This window comes from Chiloscyllium plagiosum, unplaced genomic scaffold, assembly GCF_037043375.1.
Source record: "Chiloscyllium plagiosum isolate Xiang-an unplaced genomic scaffold, Cpla_swu_hap1 HiC_scaffold_3, whole genome shotgun sequence".
NCBI classification, from domain to species: Eukaryota; Metazoa; Chordata; class Chondrichthyes; order Orectolobiformes; family Hemiscylliidae; genus Chiloscyllium; species Chiloscyllium plagiosum.
Genome location: NW_028270141.1, coordinates 36,138,845 through 36,163,204, shown reverse-complemented (window position 1 = coordinate 36,163,204; position 24,360 = coordinate 36,138,845). Strand labels below are relative to the sequence as shown.

General features: G+C 41.7%; 1 protein-coding gene across 3 annotated transcripts in view; it reads right to left on the bottom strand.

The window, feature by feature from the left end:
- The window catches only part of eloal (elongin A, like), a 120,508-nt gene that overhangs the window by 90,227 nt on the left and 5,921 nt on the right, over positions 1 to 24,360 (bottom strand). For 2 of the 3 annotated variants that reach the window (XM_043679526.2, XM_043679536.2), the window contains exon 2: positions 21,523 to 21,579. In XM_043679526.2, coding sequence (XP_043535461.2) covers positions 21,523 to 21,579 — 57 coding nt within the window. Of the gene's footprint in view, positions 1 to 21,522; positions 21,580 to 21,700; positions 21,838 to 24,360 lie in introns of those variants that run through there. The other variant, XM_087978425.1, reaches the window with a different exon arrangement.

Below are 24,360 nucleotides of genomic sequence, written 5' to 3'. Positions count from 1 at the left end.
TGCTCAAAAAGCATAACAGGTCAGGCAGCATCTGGGGAGCACGAAAATCGATGTTCTGGACAAATGCCCTTCATCAGGAATGAGACTTGGAGTGATAAACAGGGGCCAGGGGGCGCGGGGAAAGAGGTGGGGGAGGAAAGAGTAGCTGAGAGTGCAATAGATGGATGGAGGTAGGGGTAAAGATGACAGGTAAGAGGGGAGGGTGGCGCAGATAGGTGGGAAGCAAGATGGACAGGTCATGAGGACGGTGCTGAGCTGGAAGGTTGGAGCTGGGGTAAGGTAGGGGTGGAGCCAGCTTCTAGAATTATGATCCCTCCAGTGTGAAAACAAACTTTGGTGTTGTAAAAATAAATATGAAAACAAGATCAGCAAGTTATGTAACTATTGCTTCATCAACATAACCAACTACCTCAAATTACTTCTTGGAAGCACAGAAATCAAAATACGAAATCAAGGAAATAAAAGATAATAGATTAGATGACAAAGTATAATTTGTAAGGAATTTAAAGAATTTTTTTAAAGAGATGAGCAATTAATATGGGCGGAGCCAGCAATACCCACATCGCATGAATGCATACATTTTAAAAGGAGGAAGAAAGTGAGGTGTAGGGAAGGAATTCCAGAGCTACATGTCTAAACTACTGAAGGTACAGCCATTAACGGTGAAGCAATTAAATTACAGGGTATATGAGGTCCAATACCCAGCAGACTTGTGTAGTTGATGGAAACATCATAGATGGTGAGATTTAAGGCCAATGAGGAAGTTGAAAATAAAGATGAAAACTTTAAAAATCAAGATGTTGCTTGACTGGGAACCAATTCAGGACAGCAAGCACAGAAGAAAGAGTGAACTTGGACTTGCTGTGATTTAAGAAATAGGCAAAAGTTTAGATTACCTCAAGTCTACAGAAGGTAAAATACAGTAGACCATTCAGGAGTACACAAGAAAAGTCAAGGCTTGAGAAAACAAAGTCATGGATAAGGGTTTCAGCACCAGAAGAGATGAAAAAAAAGAGAGTAAAATTTAGCACACATTTTTAAGACTACCAATTCGGGCCAATCAACATGTGAAGGAGAATAAGAGCTGAAAAATGTGTTGCTGGAGAAGCGCAGCAGGTCAGGCAGCATCCAAGGAGCAAGAGAATCGACATTTCAGGCATAAGCCCCCCTTCTTCAGCTCTGATCTCCAGCATCTGCAGTCCTCACTTTCTCCTATGTGAAGGAGAATAGCTGAGACACAGAAGCTCTGGATATTTTCAATCATTCCTTGCTGGATTTTCATTATGTTTTACATGGATTTGTTCATTATAAAATTTAAATATAGCTTTTATTTTTAAATAAGTGCTGACATTAAAAGTCAATGCCTTTATCATACACAAGTTTGTGTGTGCAGTTTACTTTTACTTAAAAGTACAGTCAACACCTACAAGAAGCAAAATGACTATCTTTCAGCTTTGTTGAAAGGATTCACCTTTGGTTGGTTGCTCGGTTTTTAATCAACCAACTTGACCTCAAGATAATATCAGACAATACATTAAATTTATATTTTAATGACGTCCAGTTCAAAAATTGAAAATGCTCAACAGTTCAGACCAAAGCATCCCAAACATCACCTTAGAATACTCTCTCCTGCTATCAGTAATGCATGCAGTTTACAAATTGCACTGCACTGACTCCCCAAATCTTGTTCAACAAACCTGTGACCTTTATCACAGAGACGTGCCCATGGGAACACCACCTACTTTGAGCTCCACTCCAAGTCCCTCAATCGTAATTTAGAATTATTAGTTCTTTCTTCATTGCTGGCTGACAGTCCTAAGGTGACTAGGAGAGTACTTTACTATTTGGGTTATTACCGTTCAGGAAAACAGAACATCAAAACCTTAAAATTGACAGTTATAGATAGAAAATAAATACCAGTCTTGCCAGGGTGCCTGCAAGACATGAACAAATAATAAATTCTTATCCAGACACTTGCTTAAAAGAATGGACGTTTGATTAAAATTGATATGAAAAGCAGCTAGTTAGCCAGTTAAGTTACTGTCCTAACCAGAATTGGTATTGGGATTGAAATGGCAGCAACGTGTGTTCTGGTTGATTATCTCTCAGATAGGACTTTTCTCTGAAGCCTGGTGGTGGCTGGCTAAGTTTCTGCGCTCAATGCCTCAACCAGGCTCATGCAGGAAAATAAGCCATTGCTTTGATCAGTGCTTAACTACAGATTTTGAAAAATTGGAGTTATAAAAGAATTTTAAATAAACCATTGTCATGTATAAATCAGATACATTAAGTATAGTAAAACTAAATAAGAAATGCTGAAAATACTCCAGTTCAAGTAGCATCTGTTGAAAGAAACGGATAACATTTCAGGTCAATGACTGTTCATCGGAATTGAAAGAAAGTTAAGAGTTAAGACAGTAAATGGGTGAGAGGGGAGATAGAATAAAAGGGAATCTCTGGGATTAGTAAGCATACAATTCCATGATGTAAAAGCAAAGCATGGCAACGAGTATCACAAACAAAGAAGTGTAAATGGCTATATGGCAGAAATCTGAATGCAACATGAAAGGATATAGAATGAAACAATAAGTTTGAAATCTAAATTGTTGAATTCAGTACATAGGCTGTAAGGCAGCAAGACCACAATGCAGACACAAAAGGTAAGGTGCTGTTCCTGGAGGTTGTGCTGAGCTTTATTGGAACACTGTAGCAGGTCACAGACTAAAAAGGTCAGAGTGACAGCAATGTCCAGCAACAGGAAGCTCAAGGTCACGTTCGTGTACTGCATGGAGCTGTTCTGCAAAGTGGTTGCCATGTCTACTTCCAGTCTCCATGGTATTAAGGAGACTACATTGAGAACAGCAATATAGTAAACTAAATTGAAAGAATACAAGAATTTAATTGTTTCACTCGAGAGGAATATTTGGGCTATTGGATATGAAAAGACAGGTGTTGCATCTTTATGTTTGCAGGGAAAAGGCATGGGAGGGCAGTTCTGAAGAAGGGTCACTTGACCTGAAAAGTTAACTCCTACTTCCCTCCACAGATGCAGCTAGACCTGTTGAGCTTTTCCAGCAATTTCTATTTGTGTAGAGGACGCGTTTGCTGGAATCACACTGAAGCTGGCGAATATGGCAGAATATGAATGTTGAATATGAAGGCTAGTGAGATCGAAGGTGACGATGAGGGGAACACTAGGCTTCTGAAAGGGAGAGAAAAGGATGTGGAAACACAAGTGCACGAAATGGACTGGTCACAGCAGAAGGCCCTATCAACCAGTGTTACATAGAACATAGAACATAGAAGAATACAGCGCAGTACAGGCCCTTTGGCCCTCGATGTTGCGCCGATCCAAGCCCACCTAACCTATACTAACCCACTATCCTCCATATACCTATCCAATGCCCGCTTAAATGCCCATAAAGAGGGAGAGTCCACCACTGCTGCTGGCAGGGCATTCCATGAACTTACGACTCGCTGAGTGAAGAACCTACCCCTAACTTCAGTCCTATATCTACCCCCCCTTAATTTAAAGCTATGCCCCCTTGTAATACCCGACTCCATACGCGGGAAAAGGTTCACACTGTCAACCCTATCTAACCCCCTAATCATCTTGTACACCTCAATCAAGTCACCCCTAAACCTTCTTTTCTCTAATGAAAACAGCCCCAAGTGTCTCAGTCTATCCTCATACGATCTTCCTTCCATACCAGGCAACATCCTGGTAAACCTCCTCTGCACCCGTTCCAGTGCCTCCACATCCTTCCTATAGTATGGCGACCAAAACTGCACACAATATTCCAGATGCGGCCGCACCAGAGTTTTATACAACTGCATCATGACCTCAGGACTCCGGAACTCAATTCCTCTACCAATAAAAGCCAGTACGCCATATGCCTTCCTTACCGCACTATTTACCTGGGTGGCAACTTTCAGAGATCTGTGTACATGGACACCAAGATCCCTCTGCTCATCCACACTACCAAGTATCCGACCATTAGCCCAGTACCCCATCTTTTTGTTATTCTTCCCAAAGTGAATCACCTCACATTTAGCTACATTGAATTCCATTTGCCACCTTTCTGCCCAGCTCTGCAGCTTCTCTATATCCTGCTGTAACCTGCCACATCCTTCCTCACTGTCAACAACTCCTCCGACTTTCGTATCATCCGCAAACTTGCTCACCCAACCTTCTAACCCCTCTTCCAGATCATTTATAAAAATGACAAACAGCAATGGTCCCAAAACAGATCCTTGTGGAACACCGCTAGTGACGGCACTCCATGAAGAAACTTTGCCATCAACTACTACCCTCTGTCTTCTTCCATCCAGCCAATTCCTAATCCAAACCTCCAACTCACCCTCAATGCCATATCTCCGTATTTTCTGCAGTAGCCTACCATGGGGAACCTTATCAAACGCCTTACTAAAATCCATATATACCACATCTACCGCTTTCCCCTCATCAACCTCCTTCGTCACCTTTTCAAAGAATTCAATAAGGTTTGTGAGGCACGACCTGCCCTTCACAAAACCATGCTGACTATCCTTGATCACATTATTCCTATCCAGATGTGCATAAATCCTATCCCTTACAATTCTCTCTAAGACTTTGCCCACAACAGAAGTGAGACTCACCGGCCTATAGTTACTAGGGTTATCCCTACTCCCCTTTTTGAACAAGGGAACCACATTTGCTATCCTCCAGTCTTCTGGCACTACTCCTGTAGACAAAGAGGACATAAAAATCAAGGCCAATGGCTCTGCAATCTCCTCCCTTGCTTCCCAAAGAATCCTAGGATAAATGCCATCAGGCCCAGGGGACTTATCTATTTTCACCTTTTCCAGGATTTCCAACACCTCTTCTCTACATACCTCAAAGCCATCCATTCTACTTATTTGTGACTCAGTATTCACATCGACGACAATGCCCTGTTCCTGAGTAAATACTGAAGAAAAGTATTCATTCAGTGTCTCCCCAATCTCTTCCGCCTCCACACGCAACTTCCCACTACTATCCTTGACTGGACCTATTCCTACCCTAGTCATTCTTTTATTCCTAACATACCTATAGAAAGCCTTAGGGTTTTCCCTAATCCTACCGACTAAGGACCTTTCATGTCCCCTCCTTGCTGCTCTTAGCTCTCTCTTCAGGTCCTTCCTGGCTACCCTATAACTCTCAATCGCCCCAATTGAACCTTCACGTCTCATCTTGAGATAGGCCGCCCTCTTCCATTTAACAAGGGATTCCAATTCCTTATTTAACCACGGCTCCCTCGCACGACCCTTTCCTCCCTGCCTGACAGGTACATAATTATCAAGGACACTCAATAGTTGCTCCTTGAACAAGCTCCACATATCATTTACACTCTTGCCTTGGAGTCTACTTTTCCAAGCCACACATCCTAAGTCATGCCTCACCGCATCATAATTTCCCTGACCCCAGCTATAACTCTTGCCCTGTAGTACACACTTATCCCTCTCCATCACGAGAGTAAAAATCACCGAATTATGGTCACTATCCCCAAAGTGCTCACCTACCTCTAATTCTAACACCTGGCCTGGTTCGTTACCCAGAACCAAATCCAGGAACCAATCAATATCAGGAAAGTTAAAGTCCCCCATAACCACCACCCTATTGCTGTCACTCATCTCCTGAATCACCTTCCCTATCCTTTCTTCTACGTTTCTAGGACTATTGGGAGGCCTGTAAAAGACTCCTAACAGGGTGACCTCACCTTTCCTATTCCGAACCTCAGCCCAAACTACCTCAGATGGCAAGTCCTCATCCATCGTCCTTTCCACCACTGTAATACTATCTTTGACAAGCAATGCCACACCTCCCCCTCTTTTACCCCCACCTCTGACCCTACTAAAACATTTAAATCCTGGAACCTGCAACAGCCAATCCTGTCCCTGTTCTAGCCATGTCTCCGTAATAGCCACAACATCGAAGTCCCAGGTACCAACCCACGCTGCAAGTTCACCTACCTTATTTCGTATACTTCTTGCATTGAAGTATACACACTTCAAGCCACTTTCCTGTTTACAGACACCCTCCTTGGAAATTGATGCCATGTTCCTAACCTCCCTACACTCCAGGCCCTGCACCCTGAAGCTACAATCTGGGTTCCCATGCCCCTGCAGAGTTAGTTTAAACCCCCCCCCCCCCCAAGAGCACTAGCAAACCTCCCCCCAAGGATACTGGTGCCCCTCAGGTTCAGGTGTAGACCATCCTGTTTATAGAGGTCCCACCGTCCCCAGAAAGAACCCCAGTTATCCAAAAACCGGAATCCCTCCCTCCTGCACCATCCCTGTAGCCACGCATTTAAGTGTTCTCTTTCCCTATTCCTCGAATCTCTATCACGCGGCACGGGTAACAAACCAGAGACAACAACTCTGTTCGTTCTAACTCTGAGCTTCCAACCTAGCTCCCTGAAAGTCTAACATCCTCGGCACTCCTCCTACTTATGTCGTTGGTGCCAATATGGACCACGACTTCGGGCTGCTCCCCCTCCCCCTCCAGGACCCAGAAAACACGATCAGAGACATCACGTACCCTTGCACCTGGGAGGCAACATACCAATCGTGAGTCTCTCTCGTTCCCACAAAACCGCCTATCTGTGCCCCTAACTATCGAGTCCCCAATTACTACTGCTCTGCTCTTCTTCACCCTTCCCTTCTGAGTAACGGGGACAGGCTCCGTGCCAGAGACCTGAGCCCCATTACTTACCCCTGGTAAGTCATCCCCCCCACAAGTATCCAAAACGGTATACTTGTTCTTGAGGGGAATGGCCGCAGGGGGTCCCTGCACTGGCTGCTTCCTCCCAGTCCCCCTCACTGTCACCCATCTATCTGCCATCTTTGGAGTTACTACTTCCCTATAACTCTGATCTATGACCCCCTCTGCCTCCCGAATGTTGGAATCTTAGGTTGAGGAAAAGGATTGGTATAAAAGTTCATTGACTTGTCTGCATTTATTGTTACAGCTTTGTCCAGAAATGTTCCTTAAAAATCTTTAATGGAGACCAAAGAATGGGGAAACCATTGATCAAATTCTCATTAGCATTTTGAAGTTATTTTCTGCTTTTTTTGGGCTATGCTTTTGCAGCACCACACAACTGCTTTTTTTAGCTGTCTGACACCAATCCCAGTTAAGAGGGCAAATCAGAAGTACACTGTCAGTCTACTAGCAAGACTTCCATTAGAAATACATGTTGCTCAAGAGCAGCATGAGACAATATTTACTTCCTTGTGGAAAACACTGATAGCGAGATCATAAACTTGAATAGGGTCCATCTCAGTGCCTTTGGTCCAACACACTTAGGATTCTGATTGTGTCTTTTTTAAAAAAAACTGTTATAAACTTAGAAATGTAGATGGTAATAGAAACATATTCAAATCAGATACTATTTTAAGACTCTGGGGCCTTCTGGTCCATCAAAACCTACTACTTGAGTCACGTGGGGGCATTTGGAATTGCTGAGCCATTGCAATAACCACTTAGTGAATGTCTGGAATTAGCTACCTCAGCTGTGGAAACTAAATCACTGAAAGCATTTGAAGAGCAGGTAGACAGGAACAGCAAAAATTCAAAAACTACAGTACTTAAGCTCTAAACTGTCAGCAGTCTTTTTAAACAAACACTGAACCAGAAAGCAATGCTTACCAGTGTAAATTCCTCTGTTGAAATAAGAGCATAAAGACAGATTATAATCCTCACAGGATTATCTGCCATCAATTTAGTAGTCTTGAGGAGTCTTTTCACTATCTTACAGCAGGCTTAATACACAAGAAAATCACTGAATGCTAGTAAATGAGAGCTTCAGCTTGAGATTCAAGTGAGATTCCGAAACTGCTATCAACCAGCCCAAAAGTGTCAAACAGGTCAGATACTAACTGTTGACTGAGGCCCCTTTCAGTCATGGCTGACCATGGGTTGCATCCTTGTTACTAACAGATACTAACTGTACATAACTATTACAGGTAACGTTCAGGACTACAGCCTTATAAAACATACTCAAATGTTTCTCCTGCTAGAATGAATGACATGCAGCATTGTTTTTGTTTCCCCATTTTGTCTGAAGCAATATATGTAGTTGCAAAACGATCAAAGAAACCAAGTACACAGGAATGTCGATTATCCGAACAAGATGGGTGGGCACTATTTCGTTCAGATAATTGATTATTTGATTAATTGGTTCACTGCCTTTCCTCTGGGGCCTGGAGTTTTCTGTTAAGTCCACTCCCCATTCAGGAGGCTAGGCAGCAGCACACTGCAGACTAGCCCCTGCCCCCACCCCAGTCTACTCGCCCTCGCCCCCCCCCCCCCAACCCATGCTGTCCATGACGGCACCCCATCCACCCCCGCCCCCTCTCCGAGGCAGCCGTACTGGACACCAACAACAAGACTGCTGCTGTCGCCTTTTGTTTGGGGGGGGGGGGGGGGGAGGGGGGGGGGGGGAAAGACTCCAAATAGCATGCGCATGCACACACAGCCACACACGCAACTTTTTCACAGATTCCATCTTTGCCTTGTTCAGGACAATGTTGGAGAGAATATCTGGGGAAGGGGTGTTTAGGGTACACCCCGGTGTAGAACTCCAGGGAAAGTGTGGGGAGAGAGAGAGAGAGCATGGGAGGTCAGTCATTTGGAGACGGTGCCTGGGCTCCCATCAGTCCAGGATTGTTCTCAGCAGCATTTCAGTAAGCAGAGTTCATTTTTAATCACTGTAAACAAGAGACGCGATCAGTGTTGGAAACACATGTTTGATGTAATGTTTCTATCGGGACCTTGAGATCTCCTTCGGATAATCGGATATTCGGATAATCGAGATTCCCCTGTAGTGACGACTGAACATAGAACAGTAAAGCACAGTACAGGCTCTTCGGCCCATGGTGTTGTGCCGTGCATTTAACTTAATCAAAAATCAACCTAACCTACACACCCTTCAATTTACTGTCGCCTACGTGTTTGTCCAGTAGTTGCGTAAATGTCCTTAATTCTCTGACTCTACCACCGCTGGCAGTGCATTCCATGTACCTACCACTCTCTGCATAAAGAACCTACTTCTGACATCTCCCCTACATCTTCCTCCAATCACCTTAAAGTTATGACCCCTCATGATAGCCATTTCTGCCCTGGGGAAAAATGTCTGGCTACCTACTCTATTTATGTCTTTCATTACTTTGTACACCTCTGTCAAGTCACCTCTCTTCCTTCTTCTCTCCAGTGAAAAGTCTGAGCTCACTCAACCGCTCTTCATAAGAGAAGCCCTTCAATCTAGGCAGCAGCCTGGTAAATCTCTTTTGCACCCTCTTTCAAGCATCTACATCCTTCCTGCAAATGAGGCAACTAGAACTGGAAACAATATTCCAAGTGTGGTATAACCAGCAACACCTCGCACCTCTTAAACTCAATCCCCCCGTTAATGAAAACCAAAACATCACATGCCTTCTGAACAACCCTATCAACTTGGGTGGCAACCTTTAGGGATCTCTGTACATGGACCCCAATGTCCCGCTGTCCTGTTACACTGCCAAGAATCCTGTCTTTAACTCTGTCTTCAGCATTCAAATTTGACCTTTCAAAATGAATCACTTCATACTTTTCCTGGTTGAACTCCATCTGACACTTCTCAGCCCAGCTCTCCATCCTGTCAATGTCATGTTGTTAGCCTGCAACAGCCCTCAACACTACTTACAACACCTCTGACCTTTGTGTCATCGGCAAACTTACTAACTTCTTCATTCAAGTCACTTATAAAAACTAAGAAGAGCAGAGGCCCAGGAACAGATCTCTGTGGGACACCATTGGTCACCCACCTCCAGGTGGAATACTTTCTCTTCACTACCTCTCGCTGTATTCTTTTGACCAGCCAATTCTATATCCAGACAGCCAAATTTCTTTGTATCCCATACCTCTTCACTTTCTGAATGAGCATACCGTGGGGAACCTTATCAAATACCTCACTGAAATTCTTTTATACCACATCCACTGCTTGACTTTCGTCAACTTGTCTCGTCAGGTCCTCAAATAACTCAATAAAGGCTTGTGAGGCATGATCTGGCCCTCACAAAACCATGCCAACTATGTTTTTCCAAATAGTCATAATTCCTATCTCTCAGAATCCTTTCTTACCTTGCTTACCACAAACTTAAGACTGACTGGTCTGTAATTCAACATGCTTGTTTGGAAGCACTAGCTTTCAAAGCGCTGCTCCTTCATCAAGTAGTTGTGAAGCAGGAGCATAAGACACAGAATTTATAGCAAAAGATTACAGTATCACGAAACTGTAATGATATATTAAACAACCCTCAATTTTTGAGGAGTCTTCATCTTTCAGAATGGGTTGCAGGTTTCGGTTCATTAATATGTAAATCCCAAAACTTCTTTTAAGTCACATTCTCAAGATAACTTAAAGGTATTATTAAAAAAAAGTGACATCTCAGCTCAGACAATGCAGTAAAGCTGAGGTTAGAGTCTGCCTATATACCAATCTGGAGTCAGACTGGTTCTATTTCCAAAGTGGAATTTACAAATTATTGCATGGATCCACCAGAAGTTCTGGGATTTACACGTTAATGAACCAAAACCTGCAACCCATTCTAAAAGACTTGACCAGCAATCTAGCTTTGTTTAATATATCATTTCAGTTGCATGACACTGTAATCTTTTGCTATAAATTCTATGTCTTATAGTCCTGCTTCACAACTACCTGAAGTTGCAGGGCTTCACAAGCTACTGCTTCCAAGTAAACCTATTGGACTATAACCTAGTGCTCTGTGATTTTTAAACTTTATCCACCCCAGTCCAACACTGGCTCCTCCACGTCATGGTCTGTAATTTCCAGGGATTTCCCTATTCCTTTTTTGGGCAGAGGAACAACATTCACCTCCCTCCAATCAGCTGGTATTTCTCCTGTGCAAAGAGAGGATGCAAAGATCATCGCTATAGGCGCAGCAATCTCATTCCTTGCTTCCCACAGTAACCTTGCATATATCTAGTCTGGCCTTGGGGACTTATCTATTTTGATGCTTCCCAGAATTTCCAGTTCATCCACTTCCTTCATGTCAATCTGTTCAAGCTTATTAACATGCTCCACGGTGTTCTCACTATCAACGAAGTTCTGCTCGCTTGTGAACACTGAAGCAGAAAACTCAGTTAAGGTCTCCCCAACTCTTCAGACTCCAGGCACAAGGTCCCTTCACTATCCCTGATTGATCCCACCCCCTCTCTGATGATTCCTCACCTAAATGTAAAACACCTTGAAGTTTTCCCTATCCTTCTGGCCAAGACTTTTTAATGCCCCCTCCTAGCTCTCATCAATCCATTTTTGAGTTCGTTCCTAGCCACCCTGTAATCCTCCAAAGCTGTGCCAGATCCTAGCTTCCTCAACCTTAAGCAAGCTTTCTTCTTCCTTTTGAAGGAGCTCCTCTGCTCGTCATCCAAGGCTCCTTTACCTTGCCTGTCTCAGTGGGACAAAGTTATCGCAACTCTGCTCCTTAAACAGCCTCTACATTTCTGTTGTGCCTTTCCCATAGAACAATTGTTGCCAATTTATCCTCCACAGCTTCTGTCTAATTGAAGTATAATTTCCCCATCCCCAATTAAATACCTTCTCATATTGTCTGCTCATATCCCACTCCATGGCTATAGAGAAGGTGAGGCAGTTGCGGTCACTGTCACTGAAATGCTCTCCCAGCAAGAGATCCGACACCTTGCATGGCTCGTTGCCTAGCACCAAATTCGATATGACCTCTTCCCCCACCTCCCCAGTCAGCCTATGTACATATTGAACCAGAAATTCCTCTTGGACACACCTGACAAATATTGGCTCCATCAAGACCATTTGCACGAAGGAGATTCCAATCAATGTTGGGCAAGTTGAAGTCACCCATAACAACAGCTCTGCTACATCTGCACCTTTCCAAGATCTGCTGTCCAACCGGTTCTTCCAAATCTCTGCTGCTAATGGGGGGGGGGGGGGGGCAGGAGAAAACACCCAATAAAGTCACTACTCCTTTCCTGTTGTTACGGACTTTCACCTATAGTGACCCAGTAGACAAACCCTCCTCAACAACCTTCTCTTCTGCAGCTGTGATGTACCCTCTAATTAGCAATGCTACTCCCCCTCCACTTTTACCTCCCCTCCCTGTTCTTTTTAAAAGATCTAAACCTCGAGACATCCAGCAACCATTCCTGCCCCTGTGAAATCCATGTCTCCGTTATGGCCACAACATCATAGTTCCAAGTACTGATCCATGGCCTAAGTTCATCACTCTTATTCCCAACACTCCTTGCATTGAAACTGATACACAGTTGATAGGGCAAAAGGATGTGTTAAAAGTGTATCATTCCTGACAGACTCTCTGCGTTCTATTTTTGCCTATTGAAAAACAACCCTCTCCTCTGACCTGTAGCTCTGGTTCCCATCCTCCTGCCAAAGTAGTTTAATCTCTCCCCAAGTGCTCTAGCAAATCTCCCACCCAAGACATTGGTGCCCCTCCAGTTTAAGTGCAATCCATCCTTCACTTACAGGTCCCACCTTCCCCAGAAGGTACCCTAATGATCTACATATCTGAAACTTCCCTCCTGCACCAGTCCTGTAGCTACGTGCTTAGCCCCCTGTTCCTCACTTCACTAGCATGTGGCACCACAGTAATCCTGAGATTACTACTCTGCTTGTCCTGCTTTTTAGCTTCCAACCCGACTCCCTGAAATCACTTTTTAAGATCCTCATCCCTTTTCGTGGATATGTCATTGGTGCCAATGTGCACCACAACTTCTGGCTGCTCACCCTCACCCTTCAGAATCTCAGACTTGATCAGGGACATCCTGGACCCTGGCAGGCAACATACCTTCCAGGAGTCCTGTTCGCGACCATAGAATCTCCTGTCTGTTCCTCTAACTATTGAATCTCCTATCACTAGTGCTTTTCTATTCTCCTCCCTTCCCTTCTGAGCCACAGAGCCAGGCTCAGTGCCAAGAGACCTGGCCAACAATGGCTCCCCCCCTAGCAGGTCATTTCCCTCCCCAACAGTATCCAAAACAGTATACTTATTATTGAGAGGGATGGCCACATAGGATCCCTGCACTGTCTGTCTGTTCCCTTACTGTCCCCTGACTGTAACCCATCTACCTTTCTCCTGTACCTGAGGTGTGACTACCTTTCTGTAACTCTTCTTAATTACCCCATCAGCTCCCTGAATAATCTGAAGTTCAATCAGCTTCAGTTCCCTAACGCGATTTCAGAGGAGCTGGAGTCGGATTCACTTCCCACAGGAGTAGTTAGTGGGGCACTCGTGGTGACCCTTACCTCCCATATTCTCTAGGAGGAGCATGCTACTGCCCTAACATCCATTCCCACTGTTCTGAACTCTCAAACAGACTATTGAAAACAAAAAAGCAGTTAGCTTACCAAATTGGTGCGCAGAAATTTTTTTTTATTTCGAGGAGGACGATGGGTGGGAGACACTACCTATGTAGTGTTTTGGGTAAAGCAACCGCCCAAATATATTACATCACTGATTCAGCAGTCACGTGTCTGCTCCTGCTCAGTGTGCACTCCGTCTATTCACAAGCTAAGTTATTAAAGGATTAACTCACCTTGCTGACTGCTTGCTGAAACGTGGCTAGTAGCAGCACAAAGATCAGAACATTGTTGTTATACAAGGTCCTATTTCTCCACAAAAAGATAAAGCTGAATGAAAGAGGAATAATTTTAGTTGCTTGGGGATCAAGTTTCCCCAAGAGCCAATTACAATGGAGCTCTGTTATAGACAACAGGGTCAGACCTGAACTATAGATTTCTGGTAAAGAAGCAACGCATTAGCTAAAGTCTGCATTTAGTTACAGTAAAATAAGCTCAAGTTCATTACATCATCTCTTAAGATAAAACTAAACTCTGCTCATTATACAAACTTCCAAATACTTTTCATGCAGAAAGTTACAAGTGCAAACAAATTTCATAGTGCCACTGTATTCTGAGTAGTTGACATTTTGCTCCATTATTAAATGAAAATGCTTTTTAATCAAACATGTTCACAATTTTAAATTGGTCACACTTGAACACTTGCAACATTCTAATTACAGTCAAATTATCTTGCTGGATTGCACTGATGCACATACAGATAAGTCATCATGGAATAAAAAGACAAGTAACCAATTGAGGAGCTGATGAAACCAGGTAAAAATCAAATGGGATAGATTTCTTTTAGAAATTATTCTATAATACAGTAAAGTCATGGGGATGTCACAGAACAGACCCTTCTGTCCAACATGTCTATGCCAACCAGATATCCCAACCTAATCTAGTTCCATTTGCCAGCACTTAGCCCATATCCCTCTAACCCTTCCTGTTCACATACCCATCCAGATGCCTTTTAAATTATAGTTGTACCAGCCTCCACTTCTTGTGGTAGCTCATTTCATACACACAGCATCCTCTGCATGAAAAAGTTGCCCCTTAAATCTCTTAAAATTCCCCCCCTCTCAAACTAAACCTATGCCCTCTAGTTCTGAACTCCTCCACCCCAGGGAAAAGACCTCTTCTATATACCCTACCCATGCCCATGATTTTATAAACCTCAATAGATCACCCCCTCAGCCTCTGATGTTCCCAGGAAAACAGTTCCAGCCTATTCAGCCTCTCCCTATAGCTCAAATCCTCCAACCCTGGCAACATCCTTGTAAATCTTTTCTGAATCCATTCAAGTTTCACAACATCCTTCCTAAAGGAGGGTGACCAGAATTGCACACAATATTCCAAAAGTGGCCTAACTAATGTCCTGTACAGCTGCAACAAGACCTCCCAACTCCTATATGCAATGCTCTGTCCATTAAAGAAAAGCATACCAAACACCTTCTTCACTATTCTATTTACCTTCGACTTCTCCACTTTCATGCAGCTATGAACCTGCACTCCAAGGTCTCTCAGTTCAGCAACACTCCCTAGGACTTCACCATTAGTGTATAAGTTCTGCTCTGATTTGCCTTTCCAAAATGCAGCACCTCACATTTATCCAAATTGAACTTCATCTGCCATTCCTCAGTCCATTGGCCCAACTGATCAGGATCCCATTGTACTCGGAGGTAACCTTCTTCACTGTTCACTACACCTCCAACTTGGGTGTCATCTGCAAACTTACTAACTATACCTCCCATGTTCACATCCACATAATTTATATAAATGATGAAAAACAGTGGACCCAGCAACGATCTTTGTGGCACACCACCAGTCACAGGCCCCAGTATGAAAAACAACCCTCCAGCACCCAACCCTCTATCTTCTACCTTCAAGCTAGTTCTGTATCCAAATGGCTAGTTCTCCCTGTATTCCTGCTCACAAAAATACCATGAAGAACCTTGTCAAACACCTTATTGAAGTCCATATAGATCATGTCCACCGCTCTTCCTTCATCAATCCTCTTTGTTACTTCATAGAATCCCTACAGTGTGGAAACAGGCCATTTGGCACCACAAGTCCACAACGAAGAGTAACCCACCCAGACCCATTCCCTTAATCCTCTACATTTACTTCTTCAGAAAATTCAAATCAAATTCCTGAGACATGATTTCCTATGCACAAAGCAATGTTGACTTTCCCTAATCAATCCTTGCCTTTCCAAATGCATGGAAATCTTGTCCCTCAGGATTCCCTCCAATAACTTGCCCAGCACCAACGTCAGGCTCACCGGTCCATAGTTCCCTGGCTTTTCCTTACCACCTTTCTTAAATAGTGGCATCATGTTAGCCAACTTCCAGTCTGCTGGCACCTCACCCGTGGCTGTCCATGTTACAGGTATCTCAGAAAAGGCTTCCCTAGCTTCCCACAAAGTTCTGGGAAATACTTGATCAGGTCCTGGGGATTTATCTAACTTTATGCATTTTAAGAACTCAAGCACCTCCTCTTCTGTAATATGGACACTTATCAAAACATGATTATTTTCCCAAACACCCTAGCTTCTGTGCCCTTCTCCATAGTAAATATGGATTTGAAATATTCATTTAGTATCTCACCCTGCATCCTGATATTTGTGCAAGAAGACTGCAAATTTATTCCTTGTCATCCAATGTAATAAGCTTTTGCTTATTATAATTTTATTACTTAAAGTGATTGTGAAAGTAAGCATCTATAAAACTGGTAATAATAATGGATTGAAAAACATTCCCTGTTTAGTAACAACCTTGAAAAGTCCTGATCACTGAATTTCTAAAAAGGAACCTTGAGAAAGACTGAGGAGGAGGGTTTGAGAAAAAGGAAGATTTGCATTTTTCATGACCACTAGACATGTCCCTGTTTAAAAGAAAATGATTAATTTTTTTGAAGAATTTTCACAGTTGTAACTTAGGAAAGATCAATGAGTCACTACCAAATATCAGATTTGAGCTGAGCCTCAATGTTAATACAGTGCTCAAAGGAAGAATGGATAAAACTGCCTGGGAAGTTAATCGACCATCTGAAAAGCAACCATGTTCCCAACCTTCTGACAAGGTGACCATCCCTTGTCTAAGAGCAGAGATCATTTGATTAAACCAGTGCTATCAATTGTGGCTGATGCATGTTCAATTAAATTAGTCTAAGGAGAGACATTTGCAGCATTCATCTGCAGGATGTTAGGGGTGTGGAGGAAAGTAGGGGATTGAAACAGATCTGTGATGTCTGTGAAGAAAGAAACCCAAGTTAATGATTTGAATCCATTTTGACTCTTCTTCAGAACTGATGGGAGAGGTGCAAAAGTGAGGGGTTTTGTACTTCAGAAAAAAAAGTGTGGAAGAATAGGTGGAATTGAAGGGAAGGTCGGGGAACATTAGTGGGAGAAGGAAATTTGAAAACTGTTTAGATGGACAAACTGGACAACAGAATTTATGTTCTGAAGTTGTTGAATTTAGTATGGAGTCCTGGAGGCTGTGAAAATGAAGCGCTAATCCTCCAGCTTGCTTCTGGCTTCACAAGAACGCTGCAGTAGGCCGTGAACGGAACTGTTAACATGAGAGCAAGTACTGCTTTAGACTGGCAAGCAATTGGATCATTGGGGTCATACTTGTGGTCTGAATGAAATTGCCACTGTCCTCACTCGAGTTATCCAATTAGAGACTACACTTTGAGCAGCAAATATTTTTTAAAGTGAGTGGAGAAAGATTTAAAAAGGACATGAGAGGCAACATCTTTTAAACACAGTGGTTCATGTGAGAAATGAACTGCCAGAGAAAGTGGTGGATGCAGGTAAAGTTGCAATATTTAAAAGACATTTGGATAAGTTTATGAATAGGAAAGGTTTGGAGGGACATGGGCCAAATGCAGGCAGATGGGACTAGTTCAGTTTGTGAACAAGATAGTATGGATTAGTTGGACCGGAGGGTCTATTTCCATGCAGAATGACTATGAAATTTCAACATTAAATAATTATTTTGTGAACAGATTTTTATAACTTATTACACAAACAAAAACATTATTGAGTAATAGCCGTATTATTCTGTGTAAAACAAAAGTTGCTCATGTGCTTTTTAAAACGTTCTTCTCCCATTTTAAAAACATGCCTCCTAGTTTTGAACTTTCCTACCCTAATGAAAAAACCCTTGTTATTCACCTTATGTGTGCCCCTCATGATTTTATAAACCTCTACAACATCACCCTCAACCTCCTACATTCCAGTGAAAAAGATCCCAGCCTACTTTTAAAACTCAAACCCTCCATTCCCAGCAACATCCCAGTATATCTTTTCTGAACTTTCTCCAATTTAGTAATATCTTCCATATAGTTAGGTCACCATTAGAATACTGCATGCAATTTTGTTCTCCCTGCTATAGGAAGGATGTTGTGAAACTTGAAAGGGTTCATAAAAGATTTACAAGGATATTACAAAAGGTTGGAGGGTTTGTGCTGTAGGAAGAGGCTGAATAGGCTGGATCTGTTTTCCCTGGAGCATTGGAGGCTGAGGGGTGACCTTATAGAGGTTTATAAAATCATGTGGGCCATGGATAGGGTGATTAGTCATGGTGGGGGGAGTCCAAAACTAGAGGGCATAGGTTTAAAGTGAGAGGGGAAAGATTTAAAGAGACCCAAGGGGCAACATTTTCCACAGAGTGGTGCTTGTTTGGAATGAGCTGCTAGAGGAAAAGGAGGCGGCTGGTACAATTACAACTATTAAAAGACATCTGGATGGGTATATGAATAAGAAGGGTTTAGGGGGATATGAGTCAAATGCTGGCAAATGAGATGAGATTCATTTAGGATATCTGGTCAGCATGGATGAGTTGAACTGAAGGGTCTGTTTCCTTGTTGTACAACTCTATGACTCTCATTCTAATGGGGTGACAAGAACACACACACACTACTCCAGAAGAGACCTTACCAATGCCCTGTACAACCTCAACATGACATCCCAACTCCTGTACTCAAACGGTCTGAACAATAAAGGTAAGCATGCTAAATGTCTTCGTAAATCACCCTGTCTACCTGTGATGCAAATTTCAAAGAATTATGTACCTGAATTCCATGTCTCTCTGTTCTACCAAACTACCCAAGGCCCTAACATTAATTGTACAAGTACTGTCCTTGCTTGTTTTACTAAACTGCAACTCTTCACATTTATCCAGATTGAACTCTATCCGAACTTCTCAGCCCAATTGAGAACCTTCTTCACTGTGCACTATACCTCAAGTTTTGGTGTCGTCTGCTAATTTACTAACCAGGTCTCGTATATTCTCACCCAATGGTTTATATAAATGACAAACAAAATTGGACCCGGTACTGATCCCTGTGGAACACCACTGGTCACAGGCCTCCAGCCCAAAAAACAACCCTCCACCACCACTCTGTCTCCTACTGTCAAGCCAATTTTGCATCCAATTGGGAAGCTTATCCTGAATCCTATGTGATCTAACTTTACTAATTAGTCTACCATGCTGCATGACATTTAACGTATTAAAACATACAGGATTCTTAGTGGACTTGACAGGGTAGATACAGTATTGTTTTCCCTTGTGGAAATGTCTTGGATGAGATGGCATCATTGCTGAGTAAGGGATCACCAATTTAAGTCTTCACTTAGATGGTAGTGAGAATCTGTGGAATTCTTTACTGCAGAGAATTGCAGCGGCTAGGTCCTAAAGAATATTTAAGACAGAGATGGACTGAATTGATTAAAAAAGAAAATTGTTCTGGACCAGACAAAACTCTCTCAAACGCATTAAGATAGTGGTCAAGAGCCTAACATTTTCTAATTTTAAAAGGCAAGTGTAAGGCATTGTGTTCTGGATGTAATTCGACTGGTCAAACTATCAGGCTTGAAATAATACACACTTTATTCATACACTATAATTAAAATACAGACAAAATAAAGAAAATGATTGTCTTAACTGTAACTCTTTTGAAGTGCTTAAAATAATATTTACTCCTGATTAACTATAGTAACATCCTAGTAACACATCCTTAGCAAAGGCAAATTCAGTAAAATAGATAGTCTCACATGCAATTCTAGCAGCAGGAACAGAACCCCAGTTTTTGACTGTAACAAAGAGGGAAATAAGAGCTTCCACATCAATCTTCAAGACCCCAGCAACTACTATTGTAGGCTAAAACTAAAACGAAAAACAAAATCCTGGTTCTGCGAGAGCTTGATCGCACCCGTTCAGGCTGCATATATGTTGTTCCAAACTTCTTTTTTAAAAACTCCTAAGGAATAACAAGCTGTTTACTTTCCATGTATTGGCTTTGCAGCAGACAGCTTGACACCTCTGTGTCTCAACCTTTCTTCATAAAAACAACCAGGACAAAATACATCCCTTAAAACCATATCATCACAAAATAACAATTTAAATGTTAAAAGAAATTTTCACAGCTCATATCAGATTGGGGAGTTTGTATGTTAAATCAATGGAATGCTTTTTTATTTAAAAAAAAGACAGCTAACTTCACATACAAGTCAATTTGTTTTGTCTTATGGTATTTAGCACTTCTACCAAAGTTAAGAATTTTGTTATAGACCTTTATGAGAGACATAGTTCTTCCATCATTTTCTTTTCAGTCATTCATACTCCAGGGATGAAGGCGTTTTCTTATGAGGAAAATGTGAGCAGCTTGCATCCTATCCATTGGAATTGACAGGAATAGGCGATTATCGTATTGAAATGTATAAAATGTTAAAAGGACTTGACAGGGTGCGAGGCTATGTAGGAAAGAAATAAAACAAATAGAGAAAGACCACAGAAAGTTGGAGCACCGTGAGATTTATGGGTTTTAGTGCATGAATCATAAAAGGCCAGCATTTAAATTCAGCAGGTAATGCGGAAGGCTAAGTGGAATGTTGGCCTTTACTTAAAGGGAGTTGAGTATTTAAAAAAAGGCAGATCTTGATAAAAAACAATACGAGATGGATCACTGCTGGAATACGGTGAACAACTTTGAGCTCTTTATCCAACCGCATTGCATTGGCACTGGAGGCAGTCCAGAGAAGGTTTACTAGGTTGATTTCAGATAAGGAGGGATTTTCTTGCGAGGAGAAATGAAGTAGGTCAGGCTGGTACTCTGCTGAAAATTAGGAGAATATGGGGAGACTTTACTGAAATATGCACAATTCTTCAGGATGTAAGAGGGTCGACGTAGAAAAGTTGTTTCCTTTGTGGGATAGGCCAGGATCAGAGGCCATCATCTCATAAAAGTGGCCACCCTTTTTAAGACAGAGATGAGGGACAATCTTCTCTCAGAAAGTAGTGGATCTGTGGAATTCTTTACCACATAGGGCTATCGAGGCTGGGTCATGAAATATATTCAAGGTTGAGCTAGACATTTCTAAATCATTAAGGGACTCAAGATTTATAGGAATAAAGGCAGGAAAGTGGAGTTAAAATTATCAGATCAGCCATGATTTCTTTGAATGGCAGGGCAGGCTCAATGGCCTACTATAGCTCCGACATGAAAGGTACCAAGAGGTGAAAAGGCAGTTGAGGATTATGGCAAACGGATAGGAAAATGGAGTTGAGGCCACAAAGTAGCCATGAACTTATCAAATGGCAGAACAGGTTTGAGGGTCTAAATAACCCAGTCCTGCTCTTATTTCTTGAGTTGTGTTCTTTGTTCTTGTAAGCTAGTGGGGATGTAGAATTCAGCAAAGGTTTTGCACAAATAACTCAATTTCTCGAAAACTTGCCAGGCATGTTTAAATGACTCCTTGAATTTAATTTAAAAATATCACCCCATCACAAATTTATACAAATAGCAAAATGTCACAGATGAATCTTAAGCACATCTATAGTAAAAACAACGGAATAACATGAATAACAGGGCTTCTAGAAATGGGGCCTGAAATGAGGTTGCAAGATGACATTTGGGTCGAGAAGCTGAGTCAACAGCCAAACATGCCAACGCCCAGATTTTCTCTGCCCTGCTCCCACACCAATCACTAATGTTTGCAGAAATTTTCAAGCCTTGAAACACGGTCACAGTGGGAACAAGTTTGGAAAGCACGATGCATGGTGTAAACTGACAAGACATTAATTATACAGATATAAAATCTTACCACCAGAATATCCACTGTGATATTTAAATCTTGCAATTTCTTCAACAATTTCAGAACCTAGAAGACAGATCCACATATTGATGCTTTAGAAGAAGCTTAAGGTATGTATTATTTTAGATCTAAATGCAAGTAGATTTTTAAAAAAAAGTAATTTGTATCAGATTAATCTTAAACTTACTTGTATTTTAGTTTTCATTATTGTTTAAAATGTTCACAATGAAACCAAAAAGCATAGTCTCTGGTATTTAATAAAAACGTTCAGAAACATTTTAATTAGAATACCAACATTTCATACAATTAGTTTTAACATCCAATAATTTTGTTGGCTAAATTACAAATGTATAGCAAATGACTCCCTTCTCTTGGAAGTATGGAATGGCTGAGTCTGCATGGTATTCAGTGCCTATCTATGGGAATGCTGGTTGGCCTACTTCATTTACCATGTGCTATAAATGAACAACTTAAAAATGACAGCAGTTACACAGGAAGCAAAAAATAGCACGACCTAGCAAGGGCTAGCCACAAGTTCACAACGGGCATTGCTGAAATCTGTGCAACCTCAAAGTTAATAGTTATATTCACAACAAAATGGGATATCAAGGACACAAGATAAATTAGAATATATTTCATTTACTATACTCTAAGTTTATTGCTCTGAAACATCCACAGCAGTCACTCTGAAATCTACCTGCTGCAAATTCAAATGACATGAAAAGCTGGATGTAGGTTTGCTCACTGAGCTAGTAGGGTCAGCAAGCAAACCTATATCGAGCCTCAACCCGAGCTACAAATCTTCTCAAAACTCGCTAACGTGAAAAATCTCAGCTGTATTTGGTAGAAGACATGCTCTGATTGCCAATCACTTGAGAATTTTACAGTTACACTTTCAACATTTTCACTTTTGATTTGCTTCCCCATTATGTGCATTGTCATTCACATGACTGTCAAAGCTTTAATACAAAAGGCTCATCTCATCAGACTATTATGTCTATAAAGTCTTTGGACATTGTAAATATATTCTTCTGCTAAAGGCATTAGGAGCATAGAGCTGCAAAAGATGCTTAAGCAAGCAAATTGTTAGATGGTGGCATATTTTATTGCAGTAGCACAGAATGTAGGAAACACCATTCCCATCCAACACCTTAACGAAAGCCAGACCAGCAAGCAAGCCTCATAATTCACTGAAGAAAAGTAGCGGTGCAAATCCAACACTTTCACACACTTCTGGCAACTAGTTTAACAGCAGCACTAAGAGTAATGCCTTCATGGCCGTGGAATAGTGAATAGAATGAAAAGGGGGAAATATGGGAAAGAGGAGGAAGGAGGAGAAAAGGAACCAGATATAATTTGCAAAGAAAAAGGAGAACAGAAACAAGCCTGGAAGCCAATGACAAGCAAACTTTAACCCCTAACATAACCACAATTATTGTAATACTTGGTACACAAGTAACAATTCCATATCTGGTTTAATGCCTTTGAAATAAATCATAAATAAAGGAACACTCATGACTGCTAAAATTGTATCTGTAAACTAAGCTCATTACAGGAGACAAAAGAAAATAGCTAATTCCAAATTAAGGACAATGACATGTTCAAGCTCAATTGTTCTGTACATTATCAAAACATTTCTAACAGTTACACAATTCAGTGTTGTGATTTCCTTGGTATTATTAAATACAACAAGGTGGGTGAAAATATTGAGCAACTTTAAGTTTTGTAAAGTTGTGAAGCAATCATTAATTAGGGCACAGTATTTCTGATTACAAATCCTGGCATGTATAAAGCAAACAGCATGTACTACTTGAATTGTGGCCCCATCAAACTGATAAAGTACAGAGAACACTGCCTCTGCATTATGTTTGTAGCTCAATGTCAAATTCCACTAACTCCACGAGACACATGTACAACTTACAACAGCTCTTTGTGGCAGAAGCTATGCACAGCTGTTGAGAGAGTTTGTATCCATGAATTACCAAACTAGAAAAGGAGAATTAAAAAAAATGTACTGCCAAGCAGACTGTAGGGACACGACAACAGTGACGCCATCTTAGAAACATTTCATTGGTTGCAAAGTGTTTGGGACATCCTGATATCATGAAGGGAGCTATACCAGTTCAAGTCCTTAGTTTTTGCTGTGTAATTTAAGGATGATTTGAAAATCAGCTCCTCAGTGCCATGATATCCAAATTTAATTTCCATTTTTCTGACTTGGGCCTTGTAGGTAATGGACATGAGGAGAGTTACTCACTGCTGGATTGCTTGTCTCTGACCTTCTCTTAAAACCAGAGTATTTAAACAGTCCAAGGTAACCCCCAGGATGTTGATGTTTAGGGTTTCAAAAATGGAATACCATTGATCAAAAGGCCAATGGTTGGATTTTCTCTTGTTGGAGATGACCATTGCCTGCCACTTGTGTGGTGCAAATGTTAGTCGTCACTTATCAGCTCAAGCCTAGATGCTGTCCAGGACTTGCTGCATATGGACACAAACTGCTTTAATATCCAAGAAATTGGGAATGATACGAAACATTGTTTGCTGATGAGAGTACATCCTCATTTCTATGAAAAATGGTATTTCATTGATTGAGCAGATATATATAACAGCTTGACTAAAGATGTACTCAATTCTGGAGCACATGTCTTCAGTACTCTTACCAGAATGTTGCTAGGTTCCAAAGTCTTTGGAGTATCCAAACCTCAAACCATTTCCTAATATCATGTTGATGGAACCAAAATTGATTAAAGGCTGGGTACTGGGGTCCTCTGGAGGTGGAGGAAATGCACTTCCTGCTGACACTGGATGTAAATACTTCAGCCTTGTCCTTTGGTGTTGAGCACC